We start from the raw sequence: 16,807 nt of genomic DNA, 5'->3' as shown, positions 1-16,807 counted from the left end.
ATCAAGAATTGCAGCCGTTCTCCAGAAAGAAGCCACAGTATTCCCCCGGCTGTTGTTTCATGCAGCTTGTAACATGATCAAAGAAGATGGCCGAGCATTATCAATGTTCTTATCATCCAATGCATGTCTCTTTTCAGGGGACAGATAAGATGAAACAATTGTTGCATACCTTTGTGTTTCAGCGGAGGAGACATTGGCCGACGATAAGGTGCTGTGGAAAATAATCCTGTCAGAGAGACATTTTTTTTATGATTTGAAGCATTTTGGCAGTGGAAGATGAACAGTAACACAGATGCAGCCTCTTGTCTCTGCAAAAAATTAATTTCCAAAGAACAGCTGATTTTTGATGGTTATCCATTTCCAGGTATCTCTTTAATATTTAAGTCCTAAAACACAGTAATGTAATCCCAAATGTGAGAATTCTGTTTGCATGGTCAACAAATCAGTTTAACTTCAGCTTTGATGGAGGTGTTCTCTTCATGCCTTCAGACTTTTAAAAGTAAACACTCCCACCCACTTGGAAAATTATCCCACAGTAAAGTATACTGTAGCTGTAGCTATAAGGCAAATATGTCATGCGTCATGCCTATGTAGAAAGAAAATACTGTGGACATTCCTCCTCATCAGTCATGTTATTCTTGGCCCTGGGAGTACATTCTTACACCTGGCCTGGACCCTCTGCAAACCGCCATCCTGTCGTACAAGAACAGTCACCTTCTATACGGCACTGACTGCCAGACAAGGAAAACATATGATAGGCCATTCAAATAAAAACACACACTTGTGGGTACACAGACAAGCTCAAGAAACCGAACATGCTTTCAGGTAGCTGTGTCAAGACATGTAGGTTAGGTCAGGAAATGACCAGTAGGTTAGTTATGTCTTCAAAATAAAAGAGGCAAGAAATTGATGAAGTGATGGAGTGTAGAAATCATGCAACATCTAATACTCACTGTAGGTCTTAGATAAATGTGTTCACAGTTCACCACAATTTCACAGGTAATATCATTTGTACTGTATGTCAGGTATACAATCAACAAACAGAAACATTTAAGGTGGAATAATACTGTAGTTATGTTCATTTGTGGATATACATTAAATGCAATTTTGAGCATCACATGAGCACAACATAAACTAAAACAATAAACCTCTTAAAACTGGATTTTGAAACGAGTTACTCTACAAGATGAAGCGACAAAATAAGCTAATAATGCAGGATTGGCTTCTATGGATAATACACTTTACTGGTGCAAATTTCCTAACAAATCACCTTATTACCCAAACCAACTGACATGCTGTGAAGAGAGGTGGTGATGTTATCGACTACTTGCCTCCGAAGAGAGGCATTTTGGATTCATAACACAGTTGGGCCTTTTGGCCTAAATGAAGAACTGTATTTGTCTAGGTTCCTCTAATTTGTTACACTTGTTGAATGCAGTACTTGTAGGCTACTTTTTGTACCTCTACCTTTGTAACTTGAAAAGCCTTATTCACTAATGTGATTATAGTGCATGGGGTGTGGCACGTGGACATTGACATGGCAACTCCCAACTTTTGGATCCATTATCCAATAGATTTAAAACCTTGTGCAACCAATTATCCAATGAGAATTTTACACCTGTTTTGGTTGATTAAATATGTGTTTGCCTTTTGTCACAGTAGTGTTAAAACATGAAAGGCTGAAAATCAATCAGTGTGCTCCAGACCCTTATTTCCGCTTGAATGGCATGCAGTGAATCTGGGATGTGTAAGAGCACTTGCACACTGGGGCTCCAGGAAGTAGCCTAATACCAGGTATTCAGGCATTTTTAGTGAAAATTGAACACCGGTGTTTGTAGTTTTTACAAGCACTGCTAACCTTTGTCACTAACATACCAGCTTATCTCGACTTTTACTTTACATGTTTTAATTGTGCTACTTCTCACCCCGTAAAAAAACGATCCTGTTTTATAAACACGGCTTTACTTTGAAAAGCAAGAGCGGAAGTCGTATGTTTCATCCCCACGTAGATTACAGTCTATGATCACAACTAGAGTCCGATGAGGCGGACCGGACTCGCAGCGCTCAGACTGAGACACAGAGAGGAGCGCAGTGCACAGGTTTCACCTCCTCTTCCTCCGGATCAACGCCTATCCATCATGGATTCTCCTCGGGCTCTTGCCCTTCTCTTTACCGGATAATTTTGGATTTACACTCGTATCATGGGAATATACTGTCTGCGCGCTTGGCCCCGTGGATCTATACAGTCTTGATGGAAACCATGTCACCGCTGCAGGGGACCATGGGACAGAACAGGTCCGACTCCCTAACGGGAGAGAGCAAAGCGCTTCCCGACAACAAAAAGGTACAAGTGACGCTTCTCTGTTGGACTTTTGGTGCTGATGGAGTGCTGACTCTGGACACGGTTTGCGTTTTTGCGCACTGAGTTGCCCAGCGCGCTCATTAAGGTTACATTAGTATATTTCAATTGCACTCTTAAGACACAGGAAACTGGTATTTTACGGTATCATAGTCCTACAATATCCATGCAGAGACATATCTATGTAATGTGTAATTTTCAAGAGTTTAAACTCCGAATAGAGGTTATGTTTCTTTGTGAAATCTCAGTTTTCTTTGCTTTACTTGCATTTAAAAAAAAATGATTATTATTGATTATTATCTTGACATTCTTGCAAATCTGCACTTATTTGGCGTGCTTTAATTCGGTTTGGACTGGATAATGATTAGCTCCGTTGATAGTGGTGTCACTGCTATGCCACGGTTAACAATCAGTATTTTAAAGTTTTCCTTCAGGTTTGTTTTATCAGACAGATGTATTGTGATTCAGTGCGTTAGATGTATCTGATGGATGAAATATTCGGATCCATGGCGCACAAACGTTGCAAGTGTAGAGTTTTTATCAAGCGTTTCAAGAAAAGAAAGTATACAGTCTCTGCATTTTGATATTTTGTAATAATGTTACCAAATCCTGACTTGATTAAAGAACTTTTTAACCAAGAAAAAACGCCCAAATCCCCATTGGTTTTACTGGTTTCATGTTAGTTTTGGAAACCAGTTAGCTGATTAGACGAGAAGGAACCACACGACAGAGCAGGATAATGTGCTGATAGTGATCATTCGTTAATCAGACAGACAGGAGTCACCACGCAGACACAGAGAAATGATTCCTGCACTTCAGAGCCACCAGTGGCATTCTCTTAAGATACTTTGAGCACTACAGAAAGCATTAAATACATGGTTTCAAAATCTAAACCTAATCTCTGACTTTCCAGTAAATGCACTCGACATTGTTACAGTAGTTTATTGTAGCTTTCTAACCCCAATTTGGGTCCTTGACACTGATCAGCAGCAGTGATAGACAGAAGACGTGATCTCCAGCAGCAGGTCAGTTTACTTGTAGTAAACGGCGCCCCCCATCCAACGCGTGTTTCAAAAGGTGTAACTGCATCTTTCAGCAGGACGATGTGAGCTGTGAAGGCGAGCTTAGAGATTTGCTAAAATGCTGCAAAAAAAAGAAGCGACTGGTGGTAACATGAGAGAAAAAAATAAATAAGTCATGACCAGTGGTGGAATGTAACCAAGTACATTTACTCAAGTACTGTTCCTAAACTACAAATTCCAAGTACTTGTACTTTACTTGAGTCTTTTCTTTTCATGTCACTTTCTACTTCTACTCCGCTACATTTCAGATTGAAATATTGTACAGCTTTAGTTACTAGTTACTTTACAGATTAAGATGAGAAGACAATACACATAGTAGTTTATAAAATCTGATGTTTTATTATAAATGAAACTACCCAACAATATAATGGCCAACAAGTCCAGCTGAAATGATTAGACCATTAAACACAGAACTGTTTGGATCGTTTCCAGTTTCTAAAACGTGAGGATTTTTCAGCATTTAGTACTTTTACTTTTAATACTTTAAGTACATTTTCCTGATGATACTTACCTACTTTTACTTAAGTAACATTTTCAATGCAGGACTTTTACTTGTATCAAAGTGTGGTGTTAGAACTTTTACACTATACTTTTACTTGTAAAAGGTCTGAATACTTCTTGCACCACTGGTCATGGCCTCCAACATTACCAACACAAACAGCATGAGTGATAGCCTCAGAAACCTTTTCTGATTATGCCTTGAAAAACCCTCATCAGCCTTAATCTGTAAAAAAGAGAGGTGTAATGGAGTTTTAATGACAAAATAACCTAAACAACTCAGATCTATTCACTGTGTAAACTCGGATTAACATCAAAATGAATGCATGATGGTTACAGTTATGGTGTTATTCTCCAATTTCTTCAACCCAATACATCAACCTTTTGGCAACAGAATACAGTTACTCGTGTTTTCATAAAGTGTTGAAATTCTGTCTCATAAATGTTGTTACTGTAGCCCCTTTTTTTATGAGCAGTTGCTGCACTTTGGCCTGGTTTGGAAAGTTGTAAGAAATGAACCGTCAGACAGCAGAGAAACTTGAACTTCACTTTATCATCACTGACTGCGAAAGACGTAGTTTCCACATACTGTACCTCCCTTCACTCAGGAGTTATTTATGTTGAGATGTTTGTGTCAGAACGTTGCTGACAGTTCATCCTGAGCTGCACTTGACACCCATGACCGGTACATGCATAACATGTATGTTATACTGATATACCACATGCATGTGGTATATCAGTGTTTATACTGCAGACTTACTATTTGGTTCCTGTGGACAGTTAGCATAATTTAAGACACCAGGGCTTGTTTTTCCTTTTCACAAGACGCCGCATTGTTCTTTCATCATGCAAAGTGGAGTGTTTTCATGTCAGTGTGTCCTGTCAATCACCTCACACCTACAGGAAAAGCATGTCACCTTACTGATGTTACTGTCGCCTTCAAGCCTGATTTCACAGTAAATATGCATAAATGTGTCTGAAAAACCGAAGCCCGTTATGGAACTTGTATGGAAAAATGCTGACTTTGCAGACTGTATACTGGATCAGTTTCTTACGTGAAACTCCTTAATACAAATAAAACCTAACCTTATCTTAACCATAATATTTTCCACAAACCATAAACCCAATTAAATTGACCCCTTTGGACTTTTTCTCAGCCGGGACAGCGTCTCATTTTAGGCCAGGTTTGTCACTGTAAAGTACGTATATTACTGAAAAAACAGCATGTTTAGAAAAATGTAAAGCAGATGCACTCCTATGATGCACACCATGTTACATATTATGGTGCACGGTAGTAGCTTTGGCCTGTACGACTAACATGAGTCACATTCTTCCATCAGCGCTTCTAGAGGAGAGGAATGTTACCCATAAGTCACTGTAAAATGAGTTTCGGAAGCACAGTCTCATTACATTTCTGTCCCCTATTTTTGACTTTTTTTTCTCCTCCAAAAGCTTTTCCAGATTGAATGACTGTAGTGTATGTTTAGGGCTCACATGGTTTTGGTATGTTCTAAATAGATTAGGTTTAATTGAAATAGCTGCGGTGGCGGCAGGGATGCCCGTCATACTTCTGTGAGGCAGCTTTCAATTGATCATGTTGCAGTGAGAGTATACTGTATAAGGGATCATAAACATTGTGCAACTGCTGGACGACATATTTCTCTTTTTCAATGTCCCTTTGTCATTTATCGTTCTGTCAGTCACCATCTTTAACCATTTAGCTCACTTCCACACACACACACACACACACACACACACACACACACACACATATACTGGAGTTTTATCTATTTCGCTTTCCTTATCCTGATTTCCTGCACTGACCAAAGCCAACAACCAGCCTCAAACAGTGCTGACATATGTGCTTTGCAACCACCATGCGATGCAAACCAAAAATAATGGCAGAAACCATCTTGTATTGACCCATCTCTCTCTCTCTCTCTCTCTCTCTCTCTCTTACTGTGAAGAAGATGAAAACCTTGGCCCAGAGACGACAATCCGCTCCCTCGCTGGTCATCAGCAAAGCCCTTACCAGATCGAAAAGCACATCCAGGTATGAGGGAACACACACACACACACACACACACACACACACACACACACACACACACACACACACACACACACACACACACCCCACAGACACACAAACACACCCCACAGACACACAACCTGCTTTCATAGTAAAGAGCTACTGTGGCGTTGACATCATTGTTGGCCTGTAGTTCCTCAATGGAGCAATGATCTCTCTCACTAGATGGTGTTACAGATGCAGCTGCTGCAGAGAGCAGACATTAATCCCGCTATACGAGTTCTACTGGTTTCTGAGCAATTTGTACTTATTTATGTTTATTCCTTGTTCTGTATACAGTTTTCTGAGCAGAAGTGGAAGTTTGTGCTTTCTCTGAGTTGTACACTCTCTCTGGACAAATACAGATTACTCCTTCTGTAAAAAGTTTCAAACTGCCCTAAAAATATAGATATTCTCACAAGATTCCAAAAGCCTACGTACGTTGCCTTAAATTTGTCTCAAACATCTAAGAGGTTGGCCTCCCTGACTCATTCATGGCTTAGAGCGGTTTTAAATGCTTACTTCTCCCAGAGCTATCAGGGTTTTCATCACCCTCGTATTGCACAAATCCCCTTTCTCTTCCTTTAACAGGGTCGGAAATAAGCCATTACAAACCCCCCGGGGATGACATTTATTTACTGGATTCTTTGTCTCATGTATCTTTGCGCTGGTGCCAGCTTTTTTTGGGGGTATTTAGAGAGAGAGAAAAACAATTTAGAGAATTTCATGGAGCTTTCAGTCTTTGAAGAAAATCGACTAGTTACAGATAATCAAACAACTTGAAGGTGAATCATGAATTACCAAAAGGAAGTGCATTAGCATAAGGATCTCTTAAGAAATGTTGTAGAGCTTCTTGTGATGGATGCAGGTTGAAAAACCTCAAAATACTCAGGAAATCTCTTTGTCTTTAAAATATAGGTTTTTATGCCATCATGAGCACGTGCGTTCGACAGGCAAGCTATTTAGTTAAAGTCACTTAGTCTGACCAGTGTGTCTGTGAGTCTCAGGAGGTATGGAGCCAGGGCTCAACACTCTCAGCTGTCACCCCTAACCTTTGACCTCTCATCAGGCGGTGTAGGGGCCAGTGGGGGTCACCTGGGGTCAACACCTCCCATGTCAGGGTGTGTGTGAGGTGTTCATTAATGTCCGGAAGTGTATGCAGAGATGTGGAATTATTGTGTTCAGGAGACTCACAGCAGGTAAAGGTGAAAGGTCATGGTAGTGATTGTGACTTTCTTTCAACAGGTCATTTACCTCCATATTGCTTTAGACAGATTATTATTGATCCTTCTGTTTGTTATGAATTTATACTAGTTTGTAAAAGCTTGTTAGACCATCTCCATGCTTTGGTAAGTGTTGTATAAAAACCCTAAAGTCCTATGAATACAGTTTTAATGGATACGTTAGTTCTGCCAACAGTACTTGGCAGTGGCGTACTCATTACTGCATCACCCCCGTGCTCTTTATCCAAAAGCAAGAGTAAATGTTAGAAAACATAAGCAGGACTGATTTTTGTTTAAAATGAACTATTACTGTTTTAATTGTAAAAAAACAACAACATAACATGTATTAGTATCATGTTTACAGCATATTGACAGATTTATTTTTATTATTTACAATTACAGTAACATAACTGTTCACTAGCTCTGCTCATTGTGTTAGCAAGGCAAAGCTACAGAGCAACAACTTTCACAGGAAAATATTTCCCTAATTTTAACTTTTTTTTAATTTTAACTAAGTTTTTTTCAGCCGCTCTTGTTTTTGCTCTTTCCCCACTTTCCTTTTTCACTGCTTTCAATGTGGGCAGTCAATGAACAGCATCAGCTCTTGGTGTTACAGCCATACAATGTGTTCACTTGTCTACTGTCTAATAGTTCCAATTAAATTAAAATCAAGGATTTTTTTTAATTTTTTTTTTAAAATCATTTAATATACATGAATTCCAGCTCAATATCCCTCTTTAAAGGCATACTATGTAACTTTTCCCTCTTCGGTCCCCCTACAGGTTGTCTCATTGGAACTACAGCTCGTAGTTACATAGTGTGCCTTTAAGCTCTTATTTGATGACCTTCTTTATTCTAATGTTGGATTACTGTAGTTAGGAGCATCAGCTGGATGACGGGAAAAAAATCCATATAATCATGTAAAAAGAGTATTTTTCCTCTCCTTTATCTTCGAGGTGATTCTTTTGCACCCTTGGTCCTGCAATTCCCATCAGGCCAAGAGGCGCTGAAAGTCTCACTAGCCATCAGCTCAGCATCACCTCCACGCACGCACGCACGCACGCACGCACGCACGCACGCACACACACACACACACACACACACACACACACACACACCTCATCTAGAAAAATAACCTCATCCTTCAGCCTCGAGGCTTACAGTCCAGGGTATTATGAGTTTAAACTGGAGTAATAGTTCCCCTCCTCTTCAGCCAATGAAATCTATACTGCAGGGATGAAGGTGGCTGCACTATAAAACATAAAAAAACATGATAGGCTGACAGGCTTGACCTCACACTCACTCACTATCAGCCACAGTGTCACCACATGGAACAACCTCGCTGTCCATTCTTCTTGCACCCTAGTACACAGGCAGACATTTGTATTGATAAAGTTGTGAGGATATCACTGTATTTATTTAACTGCAATTTTAATCTCAACCTGAAACCTGAGTTCAAACTTGCATTAGACTTTTAGAAAAAGAGGGAACATGTTCTCTGTTTGGGTGATTTCTGTTCTATTTTTCTGGTTGTTTGAGGACATTTGGACCCCAAAATGACAAATACAAGAACACACTTACTCAAACATGCAAAATACATTTCCTGGTTTTAATAATAAGCTCTGCTAAGGATATCATGGCTGACAGCCCCTGGTCACTTCTCTTTTACGGATTGGAAAAAAGGGAAGAGTTTTAGTATTCTGACCTCATCCTCTCTCTCTCTCTCTCTCTCTCTCTCTCTCTCTCTCTCTCTCTCTCTCTCTGTGTGTGTGTTTCCTCAGGCTATATAGAGAGCATTGTGTTGTCAGCTAGGGATGACATTATAGTTTGCCTATGGAAATGATCTGGGGCAGTGAGTCAGGTGGAAACAGGAAAGAGACGGAGGGTGGAAAAGATGTGAAGCAGTCCGTTTGATTTTAAAAATCTGTTAGCTTGCTAGAGGTTGCTAGGTAGCTAGTTTCTTGCTTCGTGGGCAGGACAATGGCATCTTCTTTGGATTTTCCATAAAATAACTTATGCGTGTAATTTAAAATGATTTAGCTTGTTCTGGTTTTCCACAAACTCCACTCATAAACTTTATTTCCAGTAGCAACTAGCACCTGCATAACAGATAAATACAGGCTCATGTCAAATGAAGAACGGGCCATGATCCATCATTTTTTATCCTTTCCAAGAACACATATACAAATACAAACATATTCAGTTAGTTATAATTAGGAGTGTAATTTAGGAATGTATTGTGCAATGTCTTTATTGTCATCTTTACTGCAGTTTTGTTGCAGCAATGAACAAAAGCCACCACTGTGGATTTAGGAGATGGTACGGACTGATGTGTGTCTTTGCAAAATGACATCTTTAATCTGACTGTTATAACAGTCTCTTTTTCTCTCACTGACACACATACACTGAGCCATCAATTGAGGCTTGTCTGGACTGCTTTTATCTGAGAGAAAGAGGTCAAACTACTGGTGATGTAACCCTCCTCATGCAGAAACACATTAAACCACAAATTATTCTGAAAACACTTTTCACACACACACACACACACACACACACACACACACACACACACACACACACACACACACACACACATCTACAATAAATCACTGTCACAAAGCTGAGCAGATTGACACTTATATAAGAGTGTGTCATTGCTGCCCTCAGGGAGTCAGTCTGCTTGGTCAGGGTAGAACAATTGACAGCTGAGGTGATGTAATAAATTCAATATATACTGATTAGGCCATTAATTAAGCTATTTGGGTTAATTAAGGTATTGATATATATACATAAAAACAGAAGAAAAAAGGGTGAGAGGGAAAGACAAAAATCAGAGAGAGAGGAGAAAGAGAAAGTTGCAGCTGTTTTTCCAGCTGTTGTCCTCCTGGGTGTGTATTTACAGGTGCTGCTTGTGTGTTTCAGGTCAGTTATGGTTTTCGTCATGTCATCATGACTAAGACTTTATTTATCTTTCCCGTCCCAGCCTCCATGATTTAAGTACTCAGTGTATCAGATGTTTGCTGCAAAACAACGCAACGACAGGAGGCATGTCGGCCCACATGAACGCTGCAGCTCACTGCTGACGAGTCCACTTCCACTTCTGTTTTTCTTGCTGAAGTTTCATTTGGACAGTTTTACTCAGTGAAGAGAAAACTCTTTTCTTTGTTATCCAACTTGAAACTTTTGAAGTTGTGTTACTTTTGCCATAATTTCCGAAACCAAACCTATGCCCTTGATTCTATATACCATTGGTTGTATTTTCTAATGTTCTAATTGTTAGTCTCTAGCTCTACCTCTTTGAGGAACTTATATTTTAGTTCTTCTAAATTGTGGTTCTACTCCTAATTGAGGGTCGAAGGATAGAGAGCCCTTTTGGACACATTTTTGATTTTAGGCTATATAAATCAAATAACTTGTAAATGACCTACTTTGTGATTAATGCTGATATGATCAGCCTTTTATATACAAATCGTGCCCGGAGCTGTTTAATTATACATGCTAGGACATTAGTATGCTGTGTTGTGTGGTTCATTGTACACTGGCCCCTTATTGTGTTCCAAAAAGTCAACAGTTCTCCCAACTCGGTGCTGTGCCTCAACAATGGTGGCCATGTATGCGGGCAGGCAGAGCATTCAATTTATCAACATCACATGATGTACAATGGAGCCATTAGCTGCTCATCCGTCAGATTCAAAGGATGGCTGGCTCAGCTGTCAATCCTACATTCAGGAGGGAGGCATGTGTGGTGAATACGGAAGATGTGAAAAGGGGCCTTACAAGAAGTTTTGTCCATTTGTATTAGTGTGTGCGGGTGTGGGCTCTTCTGACATTTCCAGGATCTGCAAGGACAATATGAACAAAGGAGGATGTGTTTATAAACTCAATGAGAATTTTTTAGACTTTTATCCCAGTGCAACTTAATCAAGGAACCTGAGAATCCTCCCAACGTCCCTCTGCTATGCTTCTTTACCCCTGTGCTGTCCTCCTGCAGTGGCATGTGGCGTGACATTAAGAGAGCAGTTACTGCCATGTTGAGAGATCCAGTAGACGCTGAGCTTTGGTGCTTAGTATGAGTCACATATTATATATTATACAGAGACGACTCATTTTGAACTTTATGGACTTCTTTGTAGAATTTTGGACAAAGGGAAAGGGGAAAAGTATAGAGGCTTGTCACAGAATGACACTGCTGAAGAAGTTGACACCAAAAATGAAGATTTACATGTTATTGCTACTTCCCGACAAAGAAAGAAAGAAATGCTTAATGTGTAGCAGGAGAAGGGTGCATGAGTTATGTAAATGTTTTCAAAGTATACCACATGGAAAGTATTTTCTTTCTTCCAGGAATAATGGCTGATTATTTTGCAACTGTTGCTTCTGCAATTGTTATAGCAACATGGTGTCTTGTATACAGTAAGATAAAGAATGGGACATATTTCCCTATCCTTCACCCGTTTCTTACTCTTTTCAATTAGTTTTCATCTCCCGGTCTTGCAGGGCGATGTGTCCCATCGAGCATCAACGCTTAATTGGCTACATTCATCGTTTTTAAATAGAATTCTCTCAGCCCCCTTTTGATTTATTTTTGGATGGCACACAAAGACAGACAAAAAAGGGAAGCACTCCAGCGTAGTCGTCTGTTCTTCGTTAATTAATTACGTAACCAATGACTTACGCAACGTAGCTGAAAGGGCGGTGATGAATGAAAGAATCCAAGCTTTTCTGTCTTCCCAGCAAGACTTGGGACAGCTATGGGGCACTTTGTCGAAGGTTAGCGACCGCATTGTGTTTGTCCTCGTGGGTATCAAGGATGTGCATGTGTAAGAGAAGGAATGAAAAATAGAAACTCGGTTAAGAGGTGGGTGTGTACATGCATGAGACAGCAGAAAAGTGTGTGCATGTTTGTGTACATGAAAGAGACACAGAAAGGTAGAGACAGAGATAAAAATGTGTATGTGTGCGTGTTAGTGGAGATTTAAGTCTTTTATCTGGTATTGAAGTGTAAACAGGAAAGGATGGAGGCCTCAAACTATTTCCTCTTCCTTCAAAAATTCCCCTCTGTTTACATCGGTCCATCAGTGGCACATATTGACAGCATGGAAACAAGATAGACAATTGTAATTAAAATGAATATTTCTGTCAGTAGCAACCAAAACAAGGAAGTATTTTTATCTCCTTTTCAGAAAGGAAAAAAGAAAAAGAGGAAACAAAAGAAACTGACAAGACAATATATCAAAACAACACAAACAAGGTTTTTGAATAAACAGTTCATTGCGAAATTAAGTGGCAGTTATTCACTATTTATCTCAAACGTACTAGTAGAAGTTCCATTGACGCTGGCAGGAGCTCCTGTAGCTCCATCACAGCTTTTTGTGGCTAATTAAGTTAACAGAGCCATCTTTGTGCAGCTCCGAAACATGCAAATAATGACACATTTATAGCCAAACGATTGTAGTGCCGCTCCAAAAGTCCAATTTTACTCATAATGCTTGATTATGTGTGTGGTTCCAACTGTGAGGAATCAGTTAAAGAAATACAGGAAATAACGAGGTAAATATTTTGCTTTAGGGCTTTAATTACGCTGCACAAGCAATTTGGACATTTGAGCCTTTTTACAGCCTTTTCCAAGTTTGGTTCACCACAACATGGGCGTCATGTTACATGCTTGCTGCTGCATCATTATTCTACACTCTGGAGGAGTTTGGAAAATCCCAAGGTGCTAATACAGCACAGTAAAAACACTGGAATAAATAAAGCCATCTAAATACAAGATGTTCAAGGTTATTTAGGTTTAGCAGACAACTATACCTCGTTAGATTCAGCGTCTTACTTTTGGCCTGCAGCCATTTAATAATTATTTAATTTGATTATTTAATGTTTACTGCTATTTAGCTCATTTCCTCACATGTTGCCACCTATTGAGCATGCTTTAGTGATGGCATGTTGCATTTTACACAGTTCTGCACATTTACTTAAAGGAGCTGCACATATCTTCTTCTGTCTTCTTCTGATGGTCAGTAAGCGGCTCCATTGTAATATTTAGTGGTGAATCAGTGCCTTGCTCAATGGCAATTTTGCAGTAATTGTGGAGGGAGGAAAAGATAGTTTGACCATCGGCCGTCCTGGGACCTCTCTCTCTCTCTCTCTCTCTCTCTCTCTCTCTCTCTCTCTCTCCTGGCTGTTGGTGCCTCATTCCAGATGTTCTCTCTCTCTCTCTGTCTCTCTCTGTCTCTCTCTCTTTCTCTCTCTCTCTCTCTCTCTCTCTCTCTCTCTCTCTCGCTCTGTCTCCTCTTCCCCCCCACCCCACCCTGTGTGCATGTTGTCCTTGTCGCTTTCTCCCCCTTCTGTGTGTTGATGTTAAAGCCCCTTGTGGCAAATTTGTGATACTGGGCAGTATAGATAAAATTGACCTGACTTGACATGAATTTGAGCCCAGCCACATCCAATGCTCAGGTTAACAAACACCAAACACATCCAGACTTTCCCCTTTGTGTCTAATAGTGTGTTTTATCCGTTGTCGCTCCCCCAGGGAAAGCTGCCTGACGCTAGTCAGCCCAGGGTCCTGTTCCCTGGTCCAGGCCTTCCTGGCTGAGTGTCCACGCCGCCTATTCCTGGGTCATGCCCAAACGCAGCTAAAGATGGGCCTGCAGACCCAGGAGAGACACCTCTTCCTCTTCACCGACGCGCTGCTCGTCGCCAAGGCCAAGTAATTTTCCTTCTGTGTGTCTTGTGAAATGACAGAGAGGATGAAGGAGTCTATGTTTATGTGGTTGTGTGAGTGAGACGGGCATGGAAAAATGGAGACAGGGAGACATAAACAGGAAAAAATAGAGTGAAACAAATTTGAGAAAAAAAAAAATAATTCATGTAGTTGGTTCTCTAAGACGGATAGCAAAACAATTTGTCAAGGATGAAGTTACATTCTTCTACTATCTTTACCTAAATTCTCATTCCCTTACTCTCCTGCTACTTTTACTTCTCCTTGTCTCATTTTCTCCCCAGTATATAATTATTTCCCAGCCAATTAAATCCATATGAAGCCTGGCTCAGATCAAAGCCACACTGGCCTGCCTCAGGCCTACAGTATGGGCCTCCCTACCCACAAACTACCACACACAAATGTTCAAAAATAGAATCTTAAAGAGCACATTTAAGTTTTTGAAGTCCACATACATGCACTAACGCATGCGTATAAATGCATAGACGTGTAGAGAAGGAAACAGACTTCTGCTCTGTGTACCTATACTTAATGTACACACACACACACACACACACACACACACACACACACACACACACACACACACACACACCTCAATGTAGACACAGCAGGACCTCTGTGGTCTGTCCTAGGAGTCTTGAGCCAGTGGGTGGAGCTGACCCTTCCAGCACAGAGAGTATTCGCTATAATTGGCCATTACATTGTGGTTGAACACAGGGTGAGTTTGAGGAATGTGTGTTGGTATGTGTGTGTTTGAGCAAGAGAGGGAGAAGAAGTTAATTGATGTGTCTGTTCGTTTGTGTGCCTTTCTTTCTGTGTAATAGCAGGGAGAATATGTGTGTATGCCACATGTGTGCATTTGGACTTTTTCCCTCTATAATCTCAGATGGTGGATAAATACATGTCTACTGAGGATGCCTGTCTTAAAATGCTGAAAATAGCTTTATCTTTTAATAATTCTATGCTATATAAAGCATTCTTTGAAGGACTGCCATATGTTAGAGGTTTTTGGAAAAATGTTCTGTGAAGAAAATTAAAAGTTATATTGCAACGGCAGAGGATCCCGGTTCATTCCTTGTGGAACCCCTTCATAAGGGACTTTTGGGTTGCAATATTTTACAAAGGAAATCTTCTGGGGTTTCTCTCTTGCAAATATTTCTCCTAAATACATACTATTTGATTGATTAGTTGGTCAAAATATTAATAATCTACAACTATTTTGATAATGATTAATCATTTGAGTCATTTATGAAATAGAACACAATTTCCTTAGATGTTACAGACAGAGACAGATTAACTGATAATGAAAATAGTTGTTACTGTAGTTGGAGCCCTAGCCTAGTTTAATGGAGCACACTGTGTCTTCTGAAGGTCTCCCACTCACTTCAAAGTGAAGGCCCAAGTCCGAGTGTGTGAAATGTGGACAGCCAGCTGCATTGAGGAGGTGTGTGAGGGAAGCACCAACCCAGAGAGGAGCTTCGTCATGGGCTGGCCCTCCTGCAACTATGTGGCCACCTTTAGGTAACACACACACACACACACACACACACACACACACACACACACACACACACACACACACACACACACACACACACTACATTAGAAAGGTGTTAACACTCAAAGTGAGAAATGCCTTAACTTTTGTTTTCTAAGATTCAATGTAACTCAGTTTCCTTTTACTGTATAGAACTTAATTCAGTATGTCTACTTGCAATGCATGACAGTTATTTATGCCAAGCACTTTTCAAAAATGCCTGCAAATGCACATCATATAAGGGAACTCACAACCACAGCATTGCTAAACTCTTAAATACGAAGACGGTTCCCAGTCATAAAGCCACTCAAACCTACCGCAGTAAGACCAGAGTAGATCACCACACACGCACAACAGGCACCAACACATACAAATACATGGCATACACACATTCATACTCATTCACACACACACACACACACACTAATTACATTTTGCATCGAATCCAGCCATAGCTGAGGGTGAAGTCTGCGGTTTAAAGCGGGAGTTACGTAATGGAGCAAAACAGACAGTTGCTTTTAACATGATTTACTCTGATTGTGTTTTATCACTCTCTTTACTCCTCTTCAGCTCTGAGGAGGACAAGAACAAGTGGTTGGCACTCATCAAAAGGTAAATGTTTGGTTTGGCTACGGGGGCAGGAAAGATTTGATATGGATGAAGCAGAAGGGATTAAATAGAAGCTAGCTCATCATGAATAAGAGTGATCACAGTGTAAATAGTACATCCATTAACTCAAAATGTTAGTCTCTCATATCACAGTGCTGGATATATGTACTTATATTCAAATGTTATTTTCATCACAACACTGATCTTTGTTTTCCCCCTGCACACAGTCGGATAATTGAGGGAAAAGAGAAGGATGACCCCAAGACCATTCCTCTGAAGATATTTGCAAAAGATATTGGAAACTGTGCATATGTAAGATTCTCTTCTTTCCTCCGTGATTTGTATTGCTGATCAGCACAAAAATGAATATTGTTTGATTTGCCTAGTCTGTCTTTAAGTGGGTAATTAATGACATCACTGGTGGTGCTCTCATTTATGTGACACAGACAACTAGATATTTCCATAATGTTTCTATAATGTTTCCACCAGGCCAAGACACTTGTGGTCAGCAACACTGACAGCACCACTGATGTCATCCGCATGGCTCTACTGCAGTTTGGCATAACGGTGAGTAACCAAAGACCACTGTTGATACTCAACTCGATGTCCAGTGACTATACTTTGATGTGAGGTTAAAAATAGCCATGCTACATAGAAATAAGGTTTGTTAAACATTACAATATTAGACTGTCCAAACCAAATATTAC

The 16,807-nt window shown here is 40.2% G+C and overlaps 1 protein-coding gene across 2 annotated transcripts in view; it reads left to right on the top strand.

Annotated features, from left to right (window-relative positions):
- The first annotated feature begins 2,027 nt into the window (after window positions 1–2,027).
- The window catches only part of LOC144525549 (rho GTPase-activating protein 20-like), a 33,908-nt gene continuing 19,128 nt past the window's right edge, over window positions 2,028–16,807 (top strand). Inside the window, exons 1-7 of one of the 2 annotated variants that reach the window (XM_078262477.1) lie at window positions 2,028–2,344; window positions 5,910–5,992; window positions 13,763–13,939; window positions 15,326–15,475; window positions 16,062–16,103; window positions 16,328–16,412; window positions 16,590–16,667. In XM_078262477.1, coding sequence (XP_078118603.1) covers window positions 2,252–2,344; window positions 5,910–5,992; window positions 13,763–13,939; window positions 15,326–15,475; window positions 16,062–16,103; window positions 16,328–16,412; window positions 16,590–16,667 — 708 coding nt within the window. In that variant the 5' untranslated portion in view covers window positions 2,028–2,251. Of the gene's footprint in view, window positions 2,345–5,906; window positions 5,993–13,762; window positions 13,940–15,325; window positions 15,476–16,061; window positions 16,104–16,327; window positions 16,413–16,589; window positions 16,668–16,807 lie in introns of both variants that reach the window. The other variant, XM_078262476.1, reaches the window with a different exon arrangement.

This window comes from Sander vitreus, chromosome 11 (genome assembly GCF_031162955.1).
Source record: "Sander vitreus isolate 19-12246 chromosome 11, sanVit1, whole genome shotgun sequence".
Classification (NCBI taxonomy): Eukaryota; Metazoa; Chordata; class Actinopteri; order Perciformes; family Percidae; genus Sander; species Sander vitreus.
This window is presented reverse-complemented; position numbering and strand designations above follow the sequence as displayed.